The sequence below is a fragment of the Typopeltis vanoorti genome, chromosome 5 (genome assembly GCF_054136105.1).
Source record: "Typopeltis vanoorti isolate ZY-2024b chromosome 5, IOZ_Tvanoo_1.0, whole genome shotgun sequence".
Classification (NCBI taxonomy): domain Eukaryota; kingdom Metazoa; phylum Arthropoda; class Arachnida; order Uropygi; family Thelyphonidae; genus Typopeltis; species Typopeltis vanoorti.
Window position 1 is genome coordinate 148,309,344 of NC_143553.1, and position 26,186 is coordinate 148,335,529.

A 26,186-nucleotide genomic window follows, 5' to 3' on the forward strand; every position below is an offset into this window, starting at 1 on the left:
CTCACCAATTATCTCTCTTCCCCCTCCCCCAATTGCTAACTTTTATATGGAACATTTTGAGCAATATGCTTTATATTTCTCTGCTTTAAAATCCAAAATTTGGCTTGGATACGTTGACGATGTTTTCGCGATCTGGTCCTATGGCCGCCAGACACTAGACACCTTCCTTAGCTCTAAACAAACAGCACAAATGCATACAGTTCACAATTAAGATTGAAAAACAATACACACTTCCATTTCTAGATACACTTGTCACAAGTCTTCCTTCTGGCAATCTTTCCTTTACTGTTTACCGGAAACCGACACATTCTGGCTAATATATACACATAAACTACTACCACCACCCAACACAAAAACTAGGTGTCTTTAAAAAACAGGGCTTTGAAGATCTGCTCCAGTGAACGTGCACTGAAAAACGAATTTAAAGTCATCAGCAATACTTTTCTAAAAAATGGTTACAGCCAAACACTATTAACAAAATTCTCTACAAGACCTCAATAAAAAACAAAGATAAACCAGACTATAATAAAACTATAACTATTCCTTACATTAAAGGGACATCAGATAAAATAAGCAGAATACTATAAAAATACAACCTCAAAGCCACCTTTAAACCTCCTGCAAAATTAAAAAGCTTACTCAACTCATCCAATGACCCACTCCCTCTGCTGGTCTACCCTTGACTATATATCGTATTTATTGCACCTTTATCATACCATATATAGGGGAAACAGGATGCACAATTCCTCTCAGACAAAAAGAACATAAATGGCACATTAAACACAATGACTATGGTGAAACTGGCCTTTCTGATCATGCCCTGTGAAAACTTTGCATAGAATTGACTGGAAAAGCACTAGTTGTTTACATCACACCAAAACATGGTATGAATGCAAATTTAAGGAAGCCTGTGAAATTGTTATCAACTACCCCAATCTGAACAATAATGATGGTCTAAAGATCCCAAACATATAGAAGGCACATATTCTACCTGCAGAATCTTTCTCCAAGAGTAACTATAAACAGGACTGTAGATAATCCAGGATCCTAAATCAAAAAAAAAAAAACAATTGTAATGCTAAAAAAATTGGACATCATTGTTACTGAAAACTATAAGAAAGAATGTTTATTCATGTTATCATAAATAGAATTTAGCTTGATGTAGTTTCTAAACAATTAATTTGTAATTTTTTATTTATTTTTTTATTTTTTCACTAGAGTTCATGCCAGTAGAATAACCTCTGATCAAATCATTGTTTCTCTAGCTTACTGTATGTAATGTAACTCAGCTTGTCCTGCATATTTGTGTATGCTCCAGATGATGATCTTAATTTCAATTTCTGGAAATTTTCGATCTTCATAGATCGAAATGTTGGGAAATTAAAATAGTTATTTATAAGATAGTTGTAAAGTCCATAATTTCTAAAATGAATGCTGATCACTGTGCAACACTAAAAGAAAAGAAATATGACAGAAGACTGTGTATTGCTAATGATATCTGAAGAACTACCACCAACAAAATTAGAAATTAATTATAATGGGGGAGATGGTTCATTTGAGACCGTCTAGTGAAAGATAGAGGCTAATTGAACAAAATATATTGTTGGTTGCTGCTATACACCAAGGTAGTTAATAGAAGATGCAGATGTCATGTATCAGCAGATTAGCACAATGAGAACAGGCTGAAAAATTATTATAGGAGACTTTATCTATGAGGACATAGATTGGAAGAAAGAAAGAAAGGATGCATGGCAAGATGGAAGTGGAATTTATACATTTGCTGAGGAATAATTACCTGAAAAAAATCCCCTATATAACAAAGGATCAGTGGTTTTAAAGTGTTGGATCTGGTAATTTCATCAAAAAATATCCATAACCAAAGTCATCAACACTCTGCCTCCAATAGGAGAGTGACTATGCAATCTTGTTCTGGGTTGCTAAACATGGAATTCTGTATAAAGCTGGTAATTATGACACTCGGAGGCATCTTGGAGCAGTGCCATGGCTTGAAAAGCTTAAAGGCAAAGAATGTCAGTAGTAAATGGGAAGTAGTCCAAGATTTTTTTACAGAAGCAGTATCAGACTGCAAACCCAATGTCAGGAGGCTAAACCATGTGAGGATTATTATTATTGCAAAAAAAAAAAAAAAAAAAAAAAAAAAAAAAAAGAACACTGAAGAGGGAATATAAAGAAACAAGTGATCAGCATACTCATGTGCAATAGCATTTGGAGCCAAGAAGGGACTAGTATGGTAAGAAAGGCCAATCAGATTATGAGAGAAAATTAGCTAAGCAGGGCAATATAAATCCAAAAGAGTGTTTTTCATTAGGGAGCCAGTAAGATGAAAAATGACTGTGGTAGGATTACCTTAATCAATGCTGACAGTAAGAAGGTGATAGACATAAAAGAAATTGAGTTGCTGACTGATTTTGCACAGATGCATCATCTAGATGGAGATTATACAGTTGAATGTGACAGAGATGTATGTCAAAATTGAGGTAGATATTTGAAAATATATCAATATAGCAGTGGAATTTTGATGGCATGCAGGTCTTTTATTACATTAATGTGCAAGAGAATTTGCATTGCATCTGATGAAGTTTTACAGTCTAAGTCTCAGATCTGGCAAGGCTATAAGGGAGTGGAAAGAGGCAAGATAGTTCCATTATATGAAGGTGGCTCCATGACAGAAGTAGCAAATTACAGACCAATTAATATGTCAGGAGTGGTTGTTCATGTTATTAGAAGTTGGTTGAAGTTAAAGTACAACAGTGGGTGGATATGGATACAATATTCGATAGTGAGTAGCACTGCTTTGTAAAGGTAGGTCCTGTCTTAGTAACCTGTATGTAACTTTGTATGGAAAAGTTGGAGTAGATGGGAATGGATATGAAGCATGGAGCATGGATAGACACTGGAGAGTAGTGTATGTAGAGGGGAATCTAGGAGAATGAGGGTGACTAATGTAGTATCTCACGGTTCTAACTAGGGCTACTAATCTTTAATTTGTATATCAATGATATAGGAAAAGATTTAAGAGGGGGATATTCAGTTGTTTGCTGATGATGCGAAACTGGGGAGGGCAGTAGTTGATAAAGGTGATGTAGATATCCTGAAGGATGACTTGATTAAATTGGTAATCTTGGCAATAGATAACAGTTGTCAATTTAGTGTTGCAAAATGTAAGGCTATGCACTTTGAGTTAAGAAAGTTGCATTCTGTGTATCACGTTGATGGTATTAGATTGCAGGATATTGATGAGGCTAGAGACTTGGAGATAATAGTGGACACAGTTGAAGTTCAGAGAGCATATTGCAAAAATTTGGCAAAATAGCTCAAAGGATTACTTGGATGTTGAAGAACATGCTAACAAGTAAAGATAAACAAGTTATTATCAAATGAGTATTTAGGCTGGTGCTGATTTACATTCATGTTACACTTCAATGGAATAATTATAGCACAAAGAGATATCATTAAACCGGTTTAATGTTTCACTATTCATCTGTCACAGAGACATATTCAGGAATACAATGTTAAAATTGTAATCACACACAAAGTAAGTGGAAAAAATGAGATTACAATAAATGAAGACTAAAGTCCTATGAGAGGTACCCTCTACGGGTGCTGTTGGCCTGCCTTAGAAGTTTGGTGGAAGGCCTAAGAATTAAAGTTTAATACAACCATATTTATTAAGATTAGGGTAGTCTTTTGAGTCTGCTACTAATTCTAAAAAGAGTCTTTCAAAACCTTTTAGAAAAATTCATGAGGTGTTCTATATTTGGCAATATTGCTCAGATACATTAATCTTTTCTTCTCCACTTCAACAATCTGCATCCCAGAATCCAGTTCACTATTGAAAAAGAAGGGAAAAAAAAAGCTTACTTTTTTTAGATACTCTAATCACACATCTGCCCAATGGTACCCTTTCTTTCTCAGTTAAGAGAAAACCCACTCCCATGAATACATAAACTTTTTCTCCATCCCTCCTTCTCAATAATATGGGGTCATCAAAACCCTTGTTGAGAAAGCCTCCAACTTGCCTTTCTTTGCCACCTTCCTGTCAGTTGTTACAATGCAAAAAAAGATCTACAAATTATGTCCCTTCCACCACCTCACCTTCCTCTCAACAGGAAGGCTATAGTAATGCCATTACTATTCCTTATATCTGAGACACTTCAACAAAAAAATAGCCAGAACTTTAAAGAAATCTCTGCACTGCTTTCAAAAATTATTTGAAGCGGTCTTCTTTTCTGTCTCCTAAGGATCTCTCTCTCCTAAGGATCCACTTCCTCCCCTCTCTACTCAGGGTACTTACGATGTTCCTCTCATTGTGTCTGCCTTGTATCTCCACTACTGGGCCTGGCTCCCACTGATGAGACCTCAATAAAGGTTGAAACCGGTATGGGTAGTGGCCCTTGCCTTAATGCATAGCATTACGCATATCCGCAAGGAGATGTGCTTTGCATTATGGGAGATACTGAGATAGGAGTGATGGAAGCTTTCTTCACCTTTGCAATGAGTTGCTGGTGTTGCACTACCTTACCCCAGTCCTGAAGATACTTTCAGGTGCAAACTTTGTTTGCTCACACTTGGATAAAGGATTAAACTAAACTTATTATAGTCTAACCAAGTAAAAAATAAACTCTCAATGTTCCTTGTTCTTGCAACTTATCATATTATGGTCAGATTGGGATATCTGCTAACATCTGTCAAGTAGAACACACAAAAAATACATCTGCTTCCACAACTATGGTCAGTCAGATCTTAGCAGCCCATGCCTTCGATATCTTGCACAGAATCTGATGGAAGAAAACCAATGCTCCATTGCCGCAAATATGAACTTGGAACTCTTTTTTTTTAGAATCAGTAGTAGCAGACTTTAAAAAACAGTCTGATCTTAATAAATATGGTTGTATTAAACTTCCCAAAATTTGGGAAACTTTAATTCTTAGGCCTCCCACTGAACATCTGAGGTTAGCCAACATCACCCATCGAGGGCTCCCTCATAGGATTTTATTCTTAATATATATTCTAATCTCATTTCTTCCACTTATTGTTTCTTGTGTGTTATTACAATGTGTTATTTTGTGTCTGTTATTACAATTTTAACATGCATTCTTGACGATGTCTCTATTACTGAGACGAAATGCTGAAACAATTAAACCTATCGTTTATTTCTCTTAGTGCTCTAATTACTTCATTAAAGTGTAACATGGAAGTTATTATCCCTCTTTTTAAGGATATAAATCAACTGCATCTTGACTACCATGCACATATATAGTTATCTGGGTTTCTTGGGAATCAGGTCTGCGGAATGCTCCTTATGAGGTGTTGTTACAAAGCTTAGTTGATAGTCGAAAAAGAGGGGACGTGATAGAAATTTATAAGATATTAATGGGTTTTATAAAAATTGATGGAAAGGAAATTTTTCGTTATATGTCAAATAGAGAACTAAGAGTCATCCATGAAAGTAGTTGTGCAAGAGTGGTTAGTAAGGGTATGCAGACTAAATTTTTTGTGTGGAGAGTAATAAACGAATGGAATGAATTGCCAGAATTAGTTGAGTGCCCTGACAGTGAATGGGTTTAAGGATAAGTATGATAAGTTTTGTTTATATGAATGTTAATGTGGGTCTCACATGATGAGTCTCCAGACTCCATGGAATACCGTGTTGTTATAATGATAATAATTATTATGCTATAGGTTATGCTAACATTTAAAAATGAAAGTAAATTATAACCTCTGTTTATATGTGAGAATTATATTTCATCTGGAAAAGGAGTAAAACATCAATTTGCAGTACACCATTTATAATAACTTGTGACTCTGAAAAAGCAAAGTAGTAATAAAAAAAAATTATCTTTCTATCTAGTTATAGTAACATGTTGAAAGTTTATTTTTCACTTGGTTAGAATATAATAAATTTAGTTTAATCCTTTATCCAAGTGTGAGCGAACAAAGTTTGCGCCTAAAAATATATTCAGGACTGGAGTAAGGTAGTACAACACAGGGCAAATCGTAGCCAAGGTGAACCAAGCTAACATCACTCCTATCCTTAGTATCTCCCATAATGCAAAACACATCTCCTTGTGAATATGTATAATGTTATGCATTAAGGGAGGGGTCACTACCCAGACTAGTTTCGACCTTTATTGAGGTCTCTTCAGTGGGAGCCAGGCCCAGAAGTGGAGATACTATGAGTTGCCCGGTGTTGTACTACCTTACACGAGTCTTGAAGATATTTTCAGGCACAAACTTTGTTTGCTCACACGTGCATAAAGGATTAAACTAAATTTATTATAGTCTAACCAAGTGAAAAATAAATTTTCAACAGCTTTCTCTAAATCCAGAGGAATTTAATAAAATGGTGGCACACCGTTTGGCAACTCCTATAGGTAAAGATGACTTCGCCATTGCGAGGTCATATAGAAGATAGGAGTGATGTTAGCTTGCTACGAGTTTCCCGTTGTTGTACTACCTTACCCCAATCCTGAAGATATTTTCAGATGCAAACTTTGTTTGCTCACACTTGGATAAAGGATTAAACTAAATTTATTATAATTATAGTAACAGTGTTGCATAAAACATGAGGTTGTTTTCATCTTTGTAAGAAAGAGAATGAAATACTGGGTAGAAAAACTAACCCCACAACTTAGTGCAATACTTTAATTTTTATCCCCCTCCCCCAAAAACATGCACATGTTTTTTTTTTCCCTTCTTCTCGACTCTACACATGAAAGGTTGCAAAAGTTATAGCAATTAGCACCATGTTTAGGAAACAAGTCGACAATGTCTGAATCTGTAGATGTTTCTTTAGCAGGTGGTGGTTATAGTCTTGGTGAAAAGCAGTGTATAGAATGAAAATAGGTTCATTAAATAGATGTTGACTAGTAGCTGCTCACATGTTTTTACTTGACTTAAGAGTAAAGGAATGATGATGACCATTTCAGCAAAACATTGCTTAAGAAAATATAGGAAAGGCAAAATCAAAATGTCTGTGAGAAAGAAGTAATTGGAACGAGTTCATCAAATTACTCGCTTGCGGATAACATCAAGCTTTTTTTGCATCTCAAGAAGGTGGGAATAGTATTCCAAGGTTGGGTAGATTTGGAATATCTTGGACAGAAAAAGACAAGTTCTTTGAAGGCTGCAGAGGCCATGAATGTAAGTAATGTTTGTATCTGGAAAGGCTAGATGTGTAAGTTGGCCCAAGAAATGCAAGATATTCTGTTGAGAAATAGGGTTTCAATTTTGTAGCACCAAACTATAGAAAGTTGTTCTTGACCTACTGAGGAATGGCAGAGATCAAAGTTTAAAGCATTAGTTATGGAAGACCTTGAATGATTGCTTGTCTACAAGGCTTGTCAAATGAAGAGAAGGAATGAACTCTGTTGTCATCAGCAAAACTATGAATAGAATTTGTGGGTAGTGAGAGAGACTATATATAAAGTGAGTGAAAGTAGGCTTTGGGTACTCTGGTAAATCTGAGGGAAGGAAAGCATCTATCATATTATATATTGAACAACCAGAAACGAAACTGCCAGACATTGAGTGCAAAGCATATAAAACAACCATAAGATAGTAGTTTGATGAGCAAATATCTTTGCTAGACTTAATCCAATGGCCAAGATTGAACATGTGAATTTCTCAACCTAATCCAATGCCAAAAGTGAACACACAAATTTCTCCAAACCTTTCGTGGCTTATGTCCAAAGGTAAGTGGTGTAGGCTAAGGAGATCTGCTAAGAATCGAGACAAAATCCATATTGTTGATTATCTGATATGCCTCCAGGTGGCAGAGAAGTTCATTATGGATGACCTTTCTTGTTTTTTGAGAGAACTTGTGATAACTGCTGAATTTTTTCCTTGCACTGCCTTTGTACACTTGTTGAAGAATGTACACATCATCCAAGGTTTGGATGATGGTTTGAATTTTGAGGAAAATGGGAGGTGAAAGCTTCCATTCCAGTTAGTTGTTCATTGTGATCACAGTGGGATTGATAGCTGAATGGTTGACTTATCTCATAACAGGGTGAATGTTGGTATGCTTCCATGCTGTATTAGATGCCAAATGTGTATGAAATGCACATTTGGCATCTAATACAGCATGGAATGACATGACTTATGTTCCAGAATTAACACATTCTATGAGAACAGTTGGGAATATACCAGAGGACCAAAACTTGGTATCTACGCTATTCAGGTTTTAAATAATCTTTCTGATGAAAACCCAGAGGAGACATTAGTGAATAATGCAGTTTACTATAGTTATTTCTGCAGGTGTTGGAGAGAATAATGTAAGTCATCTTGCCTTTGGGATGTTATGATGACACCATTTGGCAGGGAAAAGTATAGAAGCTGCCCATGGCATGGACCATAAGGTTGACTGCTAGTTGAGCATAAGGCAAGTTTTCTGCATTAAATCCTATCAAAATTAGCCTTGGATTTGTTGATGTTTTTGTTGTTGCTAGCTGCCATGTAGGCTGAGATGTGTTAGGTTTGGTTTCTAGCAATTTGTGATATGCTGAATTGTTTTCTTTGGACTGCTTATGTACAGTGTTCTCCTCTAAGCTATCCATGTGCATGCTGGTCAAAGGAGTTCACACATCTGTTAATTGTACATAAAATTATTGCTTTCAAAATTTCTAATATACACTCTAATTTTTGAACATACTATAAAAATGAATTATATAACAAATCATACCTATCACTTATTTTATTTAGTAATTTCTACAATGATATTATGCTAATCCATTTCAACTTAACATGCTCTGATTAGTTACTTTTAGCCATGACATCAGCATCAGTTTGTCATGTGGGAAAACTGATGCCGGATGTCTGCAAGTTCTAGAGGCATATTTGGTTAGAGCATCTACTATCTAAACAGTATAGTCACTTGAACTTATGCAAACAGTGATGGATTTTTAAAACTACATTGGAAACCTTCTGAATTTTCACCATTGTGAACACAAGCACACATTGAGTCTGAGACTGGAAATTTGTGCACAAATTCTTTTCATGTATATTCAGGCTGGCAAAAATTAAAGGGAATAATATAGGTGAACCAAAGCTTGAAGGGTGGTTTCAAATTTTGAGTGATTGAGGGCTTTCATTTCAGTTAGTTATTTTCATCTGATTAGAAGCGATATTTTGATCTGGAGAATGGTAACAGTAATCAGGCCATTCAAAGTGTCACAGAAGTTATCCCGTTTGTTTGCCATTGTAATGTTAAAGTACACAAGATTGAGTCTGAAGGCTGTTTGTTGTAGCAAAGGAAACTTGGACAAGTTATGGTGTGTTTTACCAATGAGGATTACTAATATCCACAGTATGTTTGGAAGGTGAACTGGTTAAGAAAATACTGAAAGTTGGAATGATGGTGAGAATTTTCTGGCAGTGGATTGACAAGTTGAAGTCATCACCCAACAACAAATGGCTTCTTAATTTCCAGTTGGTTCAATGGAACTGGAGAAGTGATGTCAGTCAGTTTTGAGTATCTGGACTGGAGTAAGCTGGTTTTTGTTGCTCTGTTATTTGGATGCTTGAACTCTGCTTTTCACAAGTGGGATTTATTAAAAAAATAAAAATAAAATGAAATGTGACTATACAGTACTGTGGATATTTTATAGCAGTATTTTTCAACATTTTTTGCTGTAAATCATTTATGGAAACCTTTATGCATGCTTGGACTAAGAAAGTCGTGTTAAAATGTTTGTTTACAAAATGGAAATTGCTATATAGATCAAGTGAAGTTTGTTTTATGTCATTAAAATTATTTCAAATTATGCTCTTCTGTTATAAATAAATAAAATCAATCATTTTTAGTGGAAATTATTTATTTTATTTATATTTCTCTCTTTCAGATACTCTCAGGAATCACTCTTACAGACTGTGGTATCTTAGTCCTGGCGTTTGCCAAATCACAGATCTTTCAAGTTTTCTATTTTCGAATGTTTTTGGGAATCATTGCCTTTGGCACCTTACATAGTCTCATATTCCTCCCTGTTCTTTTAAGTCTAATTGGTAAATATTGCACAATTTTGATTTTAAATGTATAATTAAATTGCTAATTAAATAAAATCTAGTTGCTGAATAAATACTCACACAGCCTCGGTATACTAACTGGATGACAGTATACGTTTGATGTAGGATAGCAGAATAGCTACATTTCTTGGCTAAAAAAAAGTGGGGACTTATTGGCAACAAACACACTCTTCATAGTCTGTTTGAGAAGTAGAACCAAATCACTGATATAAATACTGGTGTGTTTAACTGGAGTTATCAGTTCTTTTGAGTTGATGTTTGGTGCACTTATTCTGACAGCTGTTATTTTCAAATAAATTTTCAAATGTATTACTAGAGATAGTATTCAAGGTTTCTTAGCCTGTGGATGACAAGGAAAAACTATGTGGGTTATCTGACAATCTGAACCAAAACTCAAAACTTCAGGACCTGTACTGCAGATATTTGCATGCATTACTGTAGCAATAATGATTTCTGAAGCATCTGCAATGGGCAGCATAAGAAGTCGTAATTTTTATGGCTATTTTGTCTATTTTTCTTTAGGAGTACCCCTTTTATGATATCATTGGTTTTTTACTCAATGTTTTAAGCATTACTAATGTTTTAAAGGCATAGATACATGGAAAATATAAGGGAACTTTTGGACATGTCTTTGTAGGAGGTTCTTGGTTGTCTTCTTTTGGAGCAGTATCAGGTATCTGTAGACATTTTTATACTACTGCTGAAGTATGACTGAAAGGAAGGGGTGGAAATGTCGAGATAGAATGGTGTGAGAGAATTGCAGATAAGACAAAGGTGTGTGAATTTAAAACCCAGGTTTTATTTCACATACTTTTGAGTAAAAAGCCAATGGCATTATAAAAAGGGGTATTCCTAAAGAAAAATATGAAAAATAGCCATAAAAATTAAGACTTAATTCAGAGGAGTAATATGGAAAATTTTCCAGAAATAATATCTATAAGAAGTCTGTTTTTATCAGCATCATCTAGGAAGATTAACACTTGAGTTTCCATAAACTGACTTTGCAGATTAACTGACAATGTCATTTCTCCAAATGCAGATCTTCATTTGAAAGTCTGTAACCTACAATTCATGAAGGTTGTGGAGCCATATGGTATATTATATTTAGTGTTTGATGAGGATTCTGTAATATTCCAAACATATGTTCTTGATCTAATTATTCTTTCTTTTAAGGTTACACGATGATCAGCATTCATATTTATTTAATTAGGGAAACAAAACACACCTGTTAAAAAGATTATTTTACTGATTAGTAATAAAATAATAACTTTACATTTCAACCCCTGTATTGAGGTCATCTTCAGAAGGATACATTCAGAAGTATACAAACAAGCTACATTCTGTTGCACTCTATACAAGTAAATTACATCTACGTTGTTAACTAATCTTTTTTCTTAGCCTGCCCTCTAGTGAAAAAAAAAAAATAAATAAAATAAAAACTACAATAAACTGCTAAAGTCCTCATGTACTAGTATTCTTCTGGAATTATACAGTTATATTACGATTATCTTCTGGATTTGTACAGGTTGCTATTGAATGTTCAAAGAAAAAAAAAAAAACACTTCACTAGGTCTTGTATTGAGATTTTTCTTTGTGGTTGCTATGAAGGTTATAGATGGGTCCTCCACATTCTTGGAATTGTTAGACCATCATTTTTATTCAGATTTCGTTCATGTTTGAGCATTTTACATGCTTCCTTGAATTTCCGCTTTAACCAGATTTTGGTGCGGTGTAGGGACTTGGTACCTTTCCAGTCAATTCTGTGGTATGTTTGGAGTGCGTGGTCAGAAAGGCCGGTTTTCCAAAATGGAGGTATTTTATGTGACGTTTGTGTTCATCCTTTCTGATTGGGATGGTTCGCCCTGTTTCCCCTATGTATGGTATGTTACATGTGCAATCTATTTTGTAAACCCCTGGGTGGGCTAAGTGAGGCAGGGGATCCTTGGAAGAATTGAGTAGGTGTCTTAATTTTGTTGGGGGTTTGAAGGTGGTTTTGATGTTGTATTTGTCTAGTGTTCTGTCTATTTTTTCTGAAATGCCTCTAACATATGGTATAGCAATAGCATTCTTGAAATCTTTTTTGTTATTAGTGGTATCTTTGTGGAGGATCTTGTGAATGGTTTTTATACTGTATCCATTTTTTATAAAGGTATGTTTGATGGTCTCATATTCATGGTTAAGAGCTTGTTCAGTTGAACAAATGGTTTGAGCTCTGTGTTTAATGGTGCTTATAACCCCTAGTTTTTGTGTTGGGTGGTGATAAGAAGTTTTGTGTATGTACTGGCCTGTGTGTGTAGGTTTGCGGTAAACTGAGAAGGAGAGACAGCCTGAAGGAAGACTTGTGACAAGTGTGTCTAGGAACGGAAGAGAGTTGTTTTTTTCAATTTCAATGGTGAATTGGATGCGTTTGTGTTGTTTGTTCAAGTGGCTAAGGAATGTATCTAGTGCTTGGCGGCCGTGGGGCCAAATGGCGAAAATATCGTCGACATATCTGAGCCAAATTTTGGGCTTTAGGCATGCCGATTCTAGAACTTGTTGCTCAAAATCGTCCATATAAAAGTTCGCTATTTGGGGGGGGAGAGTGGAGAGCCCATGGCAGTACCCTCTTTTTGAAGGTAAAAATTGTTTTGCCACACGAAATATCCGGAGCGGAGTACGTGGGCAAAGAGGGCTGTGATGTCATGTGGAAATATGTTCTGTAAGAGTAGGATAGTATCATTGATTGGGACATTGGTGAAAAGGGAAGTTATGTCAAAGCTGACTAATAGATCTTGGTCGTTGAGTGTAATATTTTTAATTTTGTTTATGAATTGTGTATTTTTTATGTAGGAAGGGGAATGACCAACCAATTCCTTGAGTGTGGCCGCTAATTTTTTGGCTAAGTAGTAATTCGGACTGTCAATTCCTTCCACAATAGGACGTAATGGCGTGTTTGTTTTGTGTACTTTTGGCAGGCCATAAATTCTGGATGTGCGGGCATACGGCGGTATTAATTTTTTGATTGTTTCTTTCGGCCACGTGTTAACTGATTTAAGTAGTTCAGTAGTTTTCTTGAAAACACCTAGTGAAGTGTTTTTTTTTTCTTTGAACATTCAATAGCAACTTGTACAAATCCAGAAGATAATCGTAATATAACTGTATAATTCCAGAAGAATACTAGTACATGAGGACTTTAGCAGTTTATTGTAGTTTTTATTTTATTTTTGTTTATTTATTTATTTTTTTTTTTCACTAGAGGGCAGGCTAAGAAAAAAGATTAGTTAACAACGTAGATCTAATTTACTTGTATAGAGTGCAACAGAATGTAGCTTGTTCGTATACCTCTGAATGTATCCTTCTGAAGATGACCTCAATACAGGGGTCGAAACATAAAGTTATTATTTTATTACTAATCAGTAAAATAATCTTTTCAACACGTGTGTTTTGTTTCCCTAATTCAATAAATATGAAGGAAGACTGATCTAATTATGTACACCCTCTTGTTAGTGAGACTGCCACAAACATCCGGCTTTTCATAGATGACATTTCATTGTACATTCTTAATCACTAAGAAAGTTGATTTAAACATATTATATATAATATGCAAGACATGACCATTAGCCCTCTAGCCTTCATTCTAGTAGTGTATCTATAGTTATGGACCAGAATGAGAAATGGATGACCAAGAATATTCATTAATTTCTTTTGTTTGTGTGACATCTTGTACTATTGGTCAAGAACAAAATCCTCTCACTTCATCATTATTGGTGCTACAACCTATCCAAAGTCCCTACCCTCTTCAAGAATTTTTTTTCATTTGTTTCTATTTTGTGTAATACTTTTCCAGTTATTTAAATCCAAGTTCTTTAGATCTTTTTCTTTTCAATCCCTCATACCTATTACTTCTCTTCTGTCTGGTTTTTCAGTTTACACAGTTTACAAAATTCTTGTCTACTCTCATTGAATCTGTTGAAGTATCTTAACTTTTCAGTTTTCATTATTCTTATTATGCAGTCCAAGGACATTGAAGGAAGGCACCTTTTAATCTCTCTCTCTGTGTGTGTGTGTGTGTGTGTGTGTGTGTGTGTGTGTGTGTGTGAGTGAGAGAGAGAGAGAGGTCCATTGGAACACACACCCCTGAAAAGAACCTGGACCTTGCCACGTTTCCTAATAATACCTTAGTTTTCTGGAATTATCCAAAGTTCTAACTTACCTGCCATAAGTTGCAAAATCTTACTATCTGTGCTATATGATCACCATACTAACTTATGTTTCATCATTTTTATATCACTTCTAATCATGAAAGATTGTGAATTATAGTTCATCATTGCCATGTTGAGCTAATGATTATTTTTTATATTTTTATATTACTTTTATATATTTTTACATAATCCATAAACCCTGTTCTAGATGCCTAGCATAGATCATTTTTAAGCTGCTTCAGGCTTCTAGTAACTGGGGCTGTAGTTTTGTGCCAGATAATGAAATTAATCTTCCTCCTAAAGGCAATCAAAGACATCTGGACCCCAACTTTGAATTCGTAGCCTGTTAGTTGGAGAGCATACACAAACCATTGAGTTCAGCAAATATATCCCCTTAACTACTCTTTTATTCCTCAATAAAGACTGAATTCCTCTAAAAAAATATATTCTCTGTCTGCCTTCATATGCATAACAATTCCATAGGCTAATTATTATCTTGGTTACCTACCAGTGTGTCTTTTCAATTGTCTCACAGTCTACTTGGAATTCAGGTCAGAGTATATCTGCACAATAGTCTAGATATATTGGTTTTATCAAGCCTTTTTTAGCTGGAAAATAACTTATTAGTGTTCTCTTCAACACAGCAGTTCAACACAACATGGAGAGAACTTACCAGAGGGAGCGTGGTTATATAAGATGCAGTTTACTGTCTAGAAAAACTCCTGTTGGAAAACCAGGTCTGGTACAACCCGTTTGAGCATCCTGTAGAAAGAATGCAGTGCTTTCTTAGAAACGTGGGGAATGGCCACCCCACCCATGCACCTATGCACACGAGCTTATCGTTGGCAATTGGCTATCTGACTTCCTTTGCTTGAGTTGGGAAGAGGTGAAAGTGCCCTTAAAGCCTCTCACTGCCCCTATGCACATACACCATAGGGAGGTTCTTTTCTAACTCACAGGCATTGAGTTTCTCGGTGGTTTGTGTGGACTCAGAGTCAACAGGACCAGTAAGAAACTACTCTGTGAGTAGAATTATAAATGTACTTGTTTTTCCTTATTTGGGGTAGTCAGGAAGATAACTTTTAGATTTAAATTAATCTTAAGGTATGTAACTTTTTTAGTTCCCAAAACTAAAAATCTTCCTCGCTGGTCAGCGTTTTTCTTCGAATCAAGAGGTGATTACAGCTGTAGAGGGGTATTTTGCATATCTTACTGAAAACCAGTACAGGGACGGGATAATGGCAATGGGGCATCACTGGAATAAATGTATCAGTCTTAAGGGAGATTATATTGAAAAATAAAAATAATTTTGAAATTATTAATTTGTTTTTTCATTTAGGCTGAGAACTTTTCAGATCACTCATGTATATCATTATATAGTAGAAATCACTTATAATAATAGCACTCCTTGTGTCCATGAGATTTATCTGTCAATACAATTCAGTCCTCTTCAGATGATTATATTTGTAGCAGCACCCAACTATTATTTATTTTCTTCTCCTCTTGTTAATCTCTATCTCACAGCTAACAGCCTTGAACTCATATCTTGTCTTGTTCATTTCTAGTACTAGAAACTTGTATTTAATTCCTCTGCAATCATTAAAAGTATTACCCTTATCCTTCCCATTTTGTTATCTGGCCAGGTCTTGCTGATGCCAATAATTTTTGTTTCCACTCTGTTTGCCAGTGCTAAGAACTTCTTATCTTTTATTTTCAATGCTTTTGACATCTGTTTATTCATTGTGATAGCCAACTACTAAAGGGATGAGTGTTCAGGTAAAACAAGATCAATTCAGATACAGTGTGTACAAGGCAACTGGGTGTATAAAATGACTCTCATAATTTCTTTTTAAAATGCTTATTTTCTGGTATACTTGCTGTATATGACTACCAGAAATTTTACACTGCAAGACGTTTAATTTATTATAAGTACTAGACAATTATTTGATGTTTTCCATCACTGAATGCACAGGTTGAGATTTTATACCTGGAATACGACAACCATGTTTCAGCAATTTTTGTGACTGCAAATATCATCTTATATGCTGACACACATAAATCCTCTACTAAATTCTCTCCTACCCTCAACAATATATATGTGTGTGTGTGTGTATGTATTTCCACAGCTTTCACTTTTCTTGGAAAAATTAGTCTCGCCCTTCCTGGGTCATCTCTAGCTCACTATTGTTCTGTCCTTATACTCACAATTTTGACTACTTAACATAATGTATGATCCATGCTCTCATGCACCCATCCAGATATGTCTAGTTTCTCCAAATACATAACACTAGACCTATTTAAGTATTATCCATCCTGTAAGTACAAATATTTTGACCATCAGACCATCAAATCACTTCATACATCACCATACCGAACATCATATCTCCTATGCAGTCTACTCATTGAATCATTATCGCACCTCTTCATGTGAACACACTTTTGTTGAATCTTGGTTCTTTTGCTCTTTTTTTTTTTGCCTCGCCTAACAACTTTCATATTTCTTCTTAAACCATATTTATCTTCTTTCAGCTCATTCATTCTGACCAACACAATCATATTATTATCACTACCCTAACACCACATGGAGTCGGAGACTCATCTAGGAAGTCCTTTTGTCATACACACAGTTCATCATACTGCACCTTAAACACACACTCAAATTCTCTGCAGATACCACACTCTCATTCACAACTCTGCAATCAAAAAACTCACTCCTCACTCCCTTTTCACATCCTCCCTATACAGCTTCCAGGGATGACCACTTGTTCTCCCCTGATCTCCCACCTTTTTCTATAAAACTTTTCAACAGTGATGTATAACAACCTCTTACTAACTTGTGTCTATCATATCACCCTCTTTCTCCTGTCCATTAGACTCTATAAATTGCATTTTCTCAACCTGTCCTCATATTGGACATTCCAGAGATCAGAAACTACCTTAGTAGTCTTCTCTGGACCCTTTCCAACATTTCTTCCTCCTTTTAAAAACCAGGTGACTAAATCTGTGCACAGAAGTCCATGTGTGACCTAATCAGATACTTATAAAATGGAACAAGAATCTCCTTACTTCTACAAGTCAGTGTCTGTCCTATGCATCATTCTCAGAATTCATTGTGGTGTCCTCACAATTTTGTCAATGTGTCCTCTTTTAGATCCTTATCCACCATCACCCCAAGATCTCTTATTTCCTTTACCTCTAACAATATATCCCTGCCAAGCATAAATTCTACATCCCATCTTTGTTTCCCAAATTTTAAAACCTTACATTTTGCAACATTGAACTGTCATCCCCACTCATGTGCCCATTCACTCAATCTATTAGTCTTTCTGTAGGGCCACAACATCTGCGAACAACTGAATATCCCATCTAAATCCTTGCCAATATCATAAATATACAGCAATGGCCCTAAAACTGACCCCTGAGGCACACCACTAGTGACTTTTCACTTCTGGATATTGCCCCTCGTACACAACTTGCTGATGCCTATCAGATAGCTAGTCTCTGATCCAATGCACTAATCTAATATCCAAACCCATCTGCTCTAGTTTGACTATCAACCTATGTGGTAATCTATCAAAAGCCTTTGCAAAATCTAAGTATACTATTGTGTATCCCTCTCCTTTGTCCAATGAAGTTGTCACCTTATTGTAATAAGTAGATTTCTAAAGCAAGATGTCCCTTTAGTAAATCCATGCTGTCCATCAAAGATAATACTATTGTTGTCAACCCAATTCTGGATCCTAGTTCTCACCAGCCTCTCCAACACTTTAACCACAACATCTGATACACAGATAGGCCTATAATTTAATGCTTGAGTTCTATCACCTCCCTTATGAAGCATCACAATCCTGCCCTCCTTCCACCTTTGGAACTCGACTCACTTCAAAACTGATGTTAAACAACTTTGTCGAGGCAGATGCCAACTCCCTGGCACATTCCTTCAAAATATGTGGTGATATGTTATCAAGTCCCACAACCTTATTAACACCAAGTTTGCTCAATTCCCCATTTACCTCTTAGTCACTTGCACTCAGTTTCTCCTCCTCATTGTCAACTGCTTTCAAACTCTCCATGATGTCACATTCACAAGAATGAAATACCTTTATGAACTGCTGATTAAGTACCTCAACTGTATCCTCTGCAGCAGTCGTTCTTATACTATTTTCTCCAATCAATGTCTCCTTCCATAATCTTTTTGCTGGCTACATATTGAAAGAGCAACTCCCTAGGATTCTTTTTGGCTTCATTAGCTAACTGCTGCTGATACTTTACTTTTGCTACCCTTACACCAAGTCACCCTTCCTGCCTGTTCTTCGTAATCTTCATCGAATTGATTATTACCACTCCTCTTATTCTGCCTCCATAATACTTTTTTACTCGTATCGCATGCTTAATCTCTTCATTTATTTCACACTACCTTATTTAACCTTCTGACCCTTGGAATATATTTAGATATTGCTTCTACTAGATATTTCCTGAATATCCCCAAGCTGCAATGATCTCCTTTCTAGCTTCTCATTCCATGCTACACCTGCAAGTTTGTCTCCTGAACTCCTCATAATCTCCAGCCTTGTAGTTCCACATATATCCTTTCTTCACATAGGTCCTCACACTGCTGGCAACCACCTAGGTAATCACTTCATGGTGACTCTCACCAACTGGAGGGTGATTTGACACCTCATTTATAATTGAATTCTCTGATGAATTGATCAAATTCATGACCCTCAATCCTTGCATTCGGTCTATTACATACTGCCTGAGGTAGTTGTCCTTCAAAAACTCGCTCATTTTCTTTACTTCCAATTGCTATCTCATCATCCCAGTCTATATTGCCATAATTAAAACTGCCTACAATGATCATCCTTTTCTTATTTGCTTGGCTAATTTATTATACATTTCATGGTCACTACCATCTACTTGCTTGCACATGGTCTTGGTCACATCACAAATCCTTGCTCTTGAAAAATGCACTTTCATTGCTTGTTCATCCAGCATTATTATTATGTGACACCTCCAAGAAGTCCAAAGACTCATCAAGGGAGAGTGCCAACAGCATCGAACGATTGATCCCCTTCCAACCGCACTCAAACATGCTTAACTTTTTGCTGAGCCATTAGTAGCAAACGCTCTACCAATCGACCAACCTTTGCTGGCAAAGCATGTCCTAAATCATGGAATTGTTGGACAACCGTGGTGATGGACACAACTGAATATGAAAACAAAATGCACACACTATTGCAAGATCAGTCAACATACAAAATTATAGATCGCAATCCCACCAACACACAAAAGAATAAGGCACGAAAATTATTAAAAAAAGTCACTTCCTGGCCCAAAGACACAGTTAACAAACTCAAACCCTTCCATGTTAAAACACCGAGGATCTATGGATCGCCAAAAATTCACAAACCAGGCACACCCCTACGCCCAATTGTGGACAGTATAAATAGTCCCACATGCAAACTGGCTAGACATTTAGCAAAGCTACTAGCCACTCTCACTAACAATTCTCCCTCCTTTGTCAAAAATTCAGCACACCTAAAAAGCATCTTACAACACCTCACCCTAAAAAGCTCAGACTTAATAGTAAGCTTTGACATCACTTCACTATTCACAAATGTACCACTAATAGAAACCCTCAATCTACTGAAGTCACACTTCCCCCCTGATATATTTGAACTATTCAAATTCACAATACATGCAGGATATTTCACATGGAAAGGGAAAATATACAAACAAATTGATGGGACAGCCATGGGCTCCCCCCTTTCCCCCCGTAGCCAACTTTTACATAGAACACCTGGAAAAACAAGCAATCAATACAGCCACTCTCAAACCAACACTTTGGCTACGCTATGTTGATGATGTGCTTGCTATTTGGCCACATGGCCCTGAGACATTGAAAACATTCTTAGCACATTTAAATAGCCAACATCAAAAATCCACTTTACTATGGAACTGGAAGCCAACAACTGTCTGCCCTTCCTGGATACACTCATCACACGTCTCCCAGATGGTTCCTTATCATTTTCAGTTTTCAGAAAACCCACACATACAGGCAGATACTTACACAAACAATCACACCATCATCCTTCTCAACAATATGGCATATTAAAAACACTAACCCATAGAGCGAGAGCAATCTGTTCAAATGACAAGGCTCTTACTGCTGAACTGACTCACTTACGCCACACCTTCTTGGCCAACGGCTACAATCCACAAAAAATAAACAAAATACTAAACACTCCTAAGAAACCCCTCCCACCATCCACCACAGAGAACTACAACAAAACAGTCGCCATCCCTTACATTAAAGGCACATCCGAAAAGATCTCAAGAATTCTCAATAAACATAAACTACGCACTACATTCAGACCATGTAGCAAATTAGCCACCCTCATCCGCTCACCCAAGGACAGCACCTTTATCACATCCAGGAGTCTACCAAGTACCCTGCTCATGCAATCAAGCCTACTACGGTCAAACAGGAAGAACTGTGAATATCCGCATCAGCGAACATAAACGATACGTCCGGAATTATCATTATGGGAAGCCGAGCCTAGCAGACCATGCTCTGGATACCCCTGCACACAGGATCAACTGGAAAAACACAAAAGTACTACACAGAAACCCGTATAAATCGGAGATTGTTCTTAGAGGCGACAGAAGCCCTAAAACACACTCCAAATCTCAACAAATATGGCTGTATTAACTTGCCGAAGATCTGGGAGACAGTCATATTAAGAAAAAACTAGCACTTTTCTAGGACTCTAGTAATATATGATAGCGTTTTTTTTTTTTTTTTTTTTTCAGATAGAGGGTGCCAAAATCAGGACTCTAGTCTTTGTGTTGCTGCTACAATTTTGTTTAAGTACACAATGTTGTTTTAGTCTCGCGTATTGTGACAAACAGTGTTTTTGTGCTCTGAAGATGCTGGTTATAATACCAGTGAAATATCAGCATCAAGTTAATAAATTAATTATTTACTTAGTTTCTGTGTTCTATTATACCGTTAAAATAATAAACAACAAGAAGTGTTTTGAATCTGTATGGTAGGCTTTCTACATCTTGGTCTTCATATATCTCTTTTTCTACTTCTTTCATCTTCTCTTCTGTTTTACTTTTATACTCAATAGCTGTTTCTTCTTTCTTTAGTTTGTAGTTCTTTATCTTAACATTTATTTCCTTGCTACTTTTTCTACATTTTCAAACTTTTATTTTATGGATTGTTTCCAATACTAATAAGTAATGGTCACTGCCTATTTCAAGACCTCTATAGACTCTTGCATTTTTAGAATACTTCCAGTACAATCTGCTTATGATGGCCTAGTCAATTATGGATTTTTCATTTCTACTGAGCTCTTCCATGGTAAACTTATGGATTTCTTTATGCTTGAACATAGTATTCGCTATTACTAAATTATTTGTAAGGCAAAGATTTATTATTCTTTCTCCATTATTATTCCAGGTTATTTCTCCTTGTGATCCCAACACTTGTTTTGTTTCCTCACTTACTTGATTCCCTACCTGGCCATTAAGGTCTTCTACTAGTATGATATGCCCATGAACTTCTTCAATTGTTTTTTGTAAGAGTTCGAAGAATTAATTTCTTTATTAGCATTATTATTTGGGCCATATGCAACAATTAAAATGAATACTTGGTTATGTGATTTAAAATCTATAGCGATTATCGACAACCTTTCATTTATTAGTTGCCATTTAGTAATATATTCTTCGAGATCTGGTTTAATTATGCAAGGAGTTATGATCATTCAAAGTGGAGATGCAAGGAGCAAACATTGACAATAGTTTTGAGGAAGTATAGTATGAGATAGAGGTGGACAGGATGAACAGGATTATCGACAACCTTTCATTTATTAGTTGCCATTTAGTAATATATTCTTTGAGATCTGGTTTAATTATGCAAGCTATCCCTTATTTTCCCCATTCTCTTAGGTTTAACCATGAATAGAAAAGTATATATCCATCTTTCATTTTCTGGCAACCTTGACCGTTCTTTCCTTTCTTTTTTGTTTCTGTGACTGCCAGCAGATCCAATCTTGATTTTTTAAAATCATCTATTAATTCATTTTCTTTTCCATGTAGACTTTTAATGTTCCGTATCTTGTGTACCTTTTTTCTTTGCTTTGTTGTTAACCATTTAGGCAGTTCGGCTATCTTTGTTATTTCTTTTAATGGGTAAAATTTCTTAGAATAACAAATTACACATTAACCACAGTAATTAAGTTTAATGAAGTACAGATATTTCATACTGAAAATAGCAATATTTCGTCACTGTGTAGAAACAAGCAAATCAAAGAACAGATTGTTCTTTGATTTGTTTTTTTTTTTTTTTTTGTTTTTTTTTTGATTGTTGTTGTATGCAGGGCTTTTTTTCAGCCGGAATGTGTTCCGGTAAACTTTTCCGGACCGTTCCGGCTGGAAAAAAAAGCCCTCTATATATGAATATGTGTGTGTGTGTGTGTGTGTGTATTCCTGAGCTTCTACTCGATTGTTATGATACATTTTAAAGAATAAATTTTAAATGACTTTAAACTGAGATAAAATATTAAATTTAATGATAATGATACGACTAATTACAGCCTTTTACAGCCTTCTTCAGGTATCCACTAAAGGTAGAACACAGTAATAAAAATTGAAGATACAAAAAACTGAGAATTACAGGCAAAAAATGCAATACATAATTGACACAAAAATGTTGTACTTTTCAAGTCGTTCTAGTTAACGTGCTTTGTTTGTAGCATGCGTGCTTGCAGGTTCATGTGAACGCCAGTATTGAACAACTGCAGTATGACTATCAGGGATGTTATAACTCAAATTGCTGTTTAAATGTTCAGGATTAAGGAGGATTTCCCTGGACTCCACGATTTTCCTTTCAAACTCATCACTACAGCAAAAAATGTTTTCGGATTTATCCCAGCACACTGAGTGACTCTGTAGATTATCATGAGGATTGTTAGAGAAAAGAACATGACTGGATAGCACAGATGCATGTGACCTTTTATAGGAGATGTCTCTCTTGTGCTCCTCAATATGCAGTTCAACAGATTTGTTAGTCTGTCCAAAATAAGGAATATTACAATCGCACCATAACTGGTAAACACCTGGATATTTCAGGTTATGATGAATAAGTTTCGGATAGCTTATAAGAGAACGGACTTTAGGGAGTGTAGTGAAAAATGTCCTGATGTTGTATTTTTTAAGGACTTTAGCCAATTTATTGGACACTGAACTAATGTAAGGTATTGAGATGCTACCTTTAAAATCAGTATTTTCTGTAGTACGCTGCCTAGGAGGATTCAGAAGAAATTTCTTAATTGTTTTTTTCAGAATATCCATTTTGTTTAAAGATAAGAGAAAGTTTTTTTTTTTAGTTCATCTGGTTCATTTAAAAGAGATCTTGCTCTGTGTCCTAAGGTAGAAATAGTTCCAAGCTTTTGTAGTGGAAAGTGATGAGATTGACAGTGCAGATATCTGTTAGTATGAGTTGGTTTTTGGTATATGGAGATTTTAAATCTATCAGAGCATCGAGTAAGAATTACTTCTAGGAAAGGAAGGCAGTTATTTTGTTCTAGTTAAGCAGTGAATTTTATATTAGAATGCTGGTTGTTAAGATGTTGAAGAAAATCCATGAGAGATGTGTGTCCGTGACTCTATATAATGAAAATGTCGTCAACATAACGTCTCCAAAGTTTTGGCTTAAGTGAGAAGGATGATATGGCTTTTGTTTCAAAATCTTCCAGGAAAATGTGTGCTAGGTCTGGGGATAATGGGTTGCCCATTGCCAGGCCTTGGTTTTGTTTGTAAATGGAGTCCCTATATCTGAAGTAGCCAGATTGAATACAATGCTTTAATAAAGCAAATATCTTTTTAGACAATTTGTCCTTAAGTAATGTTAATACCTCCTCAGTAGGGACGTTAGTAAATAATGAGATAATGTCAAAACTTGCTATATCATTTTCACTGATCGAATTATTTTTGATATGAGAAACGAAGTTTGTGGTGTTTTTGATGAACGATGAAGATTTATTGGAGAAACACTTGAGGTATTCTGCAAGATGTTTCGAAAGCTTATAAATAGGACCACCAATTCCTTCCACAATTGGGCAAAAAGGGGTGTTGTCTTTGTGGATCTTCTGAACTCCATAAATGCGAGGTATAAAAGGGTGAAGAGAACGTAAAGAAAGGCGAATATTGTGAGGAAGTTCAAATGTAGTTCTTAACTAGAATGACTTGAAAAGTACAATGTTTTTGTGTCATTTATGTATTGCATTTTTTGCCTGTAATTCTCAGTTTTTTGTATCTTCAATTTTTATTGCTGTGTACTACCTTTAGTGGATACCTGAAGAAGGCTGTAAAAGGCTGAAACTAGTTGTATCATTAAATTTAATATTTTATCTCGGTTTAAAGTCATTTAAAATTTATTCTTTAAAATGTATCATTACAACCGAGTAGAAGCTCAGGAACACATCTATAGCCTAAATGACGAGGCATCTCTTACTGATATCAAACGAAGTTATAAAAAAACATTGAAGAAAATAGAACTGAGAATCAATAGGTTGGTTTTCCTTAAACGTTGCAAATTCAATCAAGTTTTTCCTAATTTCATGTCGTTTCAAGAAACAATTACAACAGAACGTGCTAAAAGAATTTATCGTAAAGCAAAGTTAGATCTTCTCAGCGAAAGAATCTCGGATACAAAATGTTACCCTTTTGTTCAACGTAAAAAGATCTTGAACAGTGAAGAGCTAACTAATCAAAGTTGTACTAAACAATTCGTCACATGTTTTAACAGTTGCTGAAAAAGATATTCTAAGCAAAGGCCTAAATTTCATTCCCTCACATTAGTTTATTCCAAAAGAATCTCTACTTATTAAAATAGAAAAAGCCAGTTCACTTATTTCTAATCATTTGGCAAAACTTCTCCATATTGAATTCGTCTTCATTATCAATAATGCTAAACCCCCACGAGATAACCTTTCTACTGCCGAAAGACAGGCCTTAAAGAATCTTAAAAAGAACCAAAACATAATTATTTTACCTGTACATAAAAGCAATACCACAGTCGTACTCAATTCTGAAGATTACCACAATAAAATGCTTCAATTGCTTGAAGACAACACTACTTATTCAATTCTTCAGGTTGATCCAACAAGGGAACTACAAAACCGCACAAACAATCTGTTAAAGACTACATTTGAACTTCCTCACAATATTCGCCTTTCTTTACGTTCTCTTCACCCTTTTATACCTCGCATTTATGGAGTTCAGAAGATCCACAAAGAAAACACTCCTCTTTGCCCAATTGTGGAAGGAATTGGTGGTCCTATTTATAAGCTTTCGAAACATCTTGCAGAATACCTCAAGTGTTTCTCCAATAAATCTTCATCGTTCATCAAAAACACCACAGACTTCGTTTCTCATATCAAAAATATTTCAATCAGTGAAAATGATATCATAGCAAGTTTTGACATTATCTCATTATTTACTAACGTCCCTACTGAGGAGGTATTAACATTACTTAAGGACAAATTGTCTAAAAAGATATTTGCTTTCTTAAAGCATTGTATTCAATCTGGCTACTTCAGATATAGGGACTCCATTTACACACAAAACCAAGGCCTGGCAATGGGCAACCCTTTATCCCCAGATCTAGCACACATTTTCCTGGAAGATTTTGAAACAAAAGCCATATCATCCTTCTCACTTAAGCCGAAACTTTGGAGACGTTATGTTGAAGACATTTTCATTATATAGAGTCACGGACACACATCTCTCATGGATTTTCTTCAACATCTTAACAACCAGCATTCTAATATAAAATTCACTGCTTAACTAGAAAAATAACTGCCTTCCTTTCCTGGATCTAATTCTTACTCAATGCTCTGATAGATTTAAAATCTCCATATACCAAAAACCAACTCATACTAACAGATATCT

At 35.7% G+C, this 26,186-nt stretch overlaps 1 protein-coding gene across 1 annotated transcript in view; it reads left to right on the forward strand.

Moving 5' to 3' along the window:
* The window catches only part of LOC150106928 (NPC intracellular cholesterol transporter 1-like), a 920,722-nt gene that overhangs the window by 855,628 nt on the left and 38,908 nt on the right, over positions 1-26,186 (forward strand). The window contains exon 25 of the mRNA XM_090393507.1: positions 9,864-10,023. Within this exon, the coding sequence (XP_090249633.1) occupies positions 9,864-10,023 (160 nt within the window). The remainder of the gene's footprint in view (positions 1-9,863; positions 10,024-26,186) is intronic.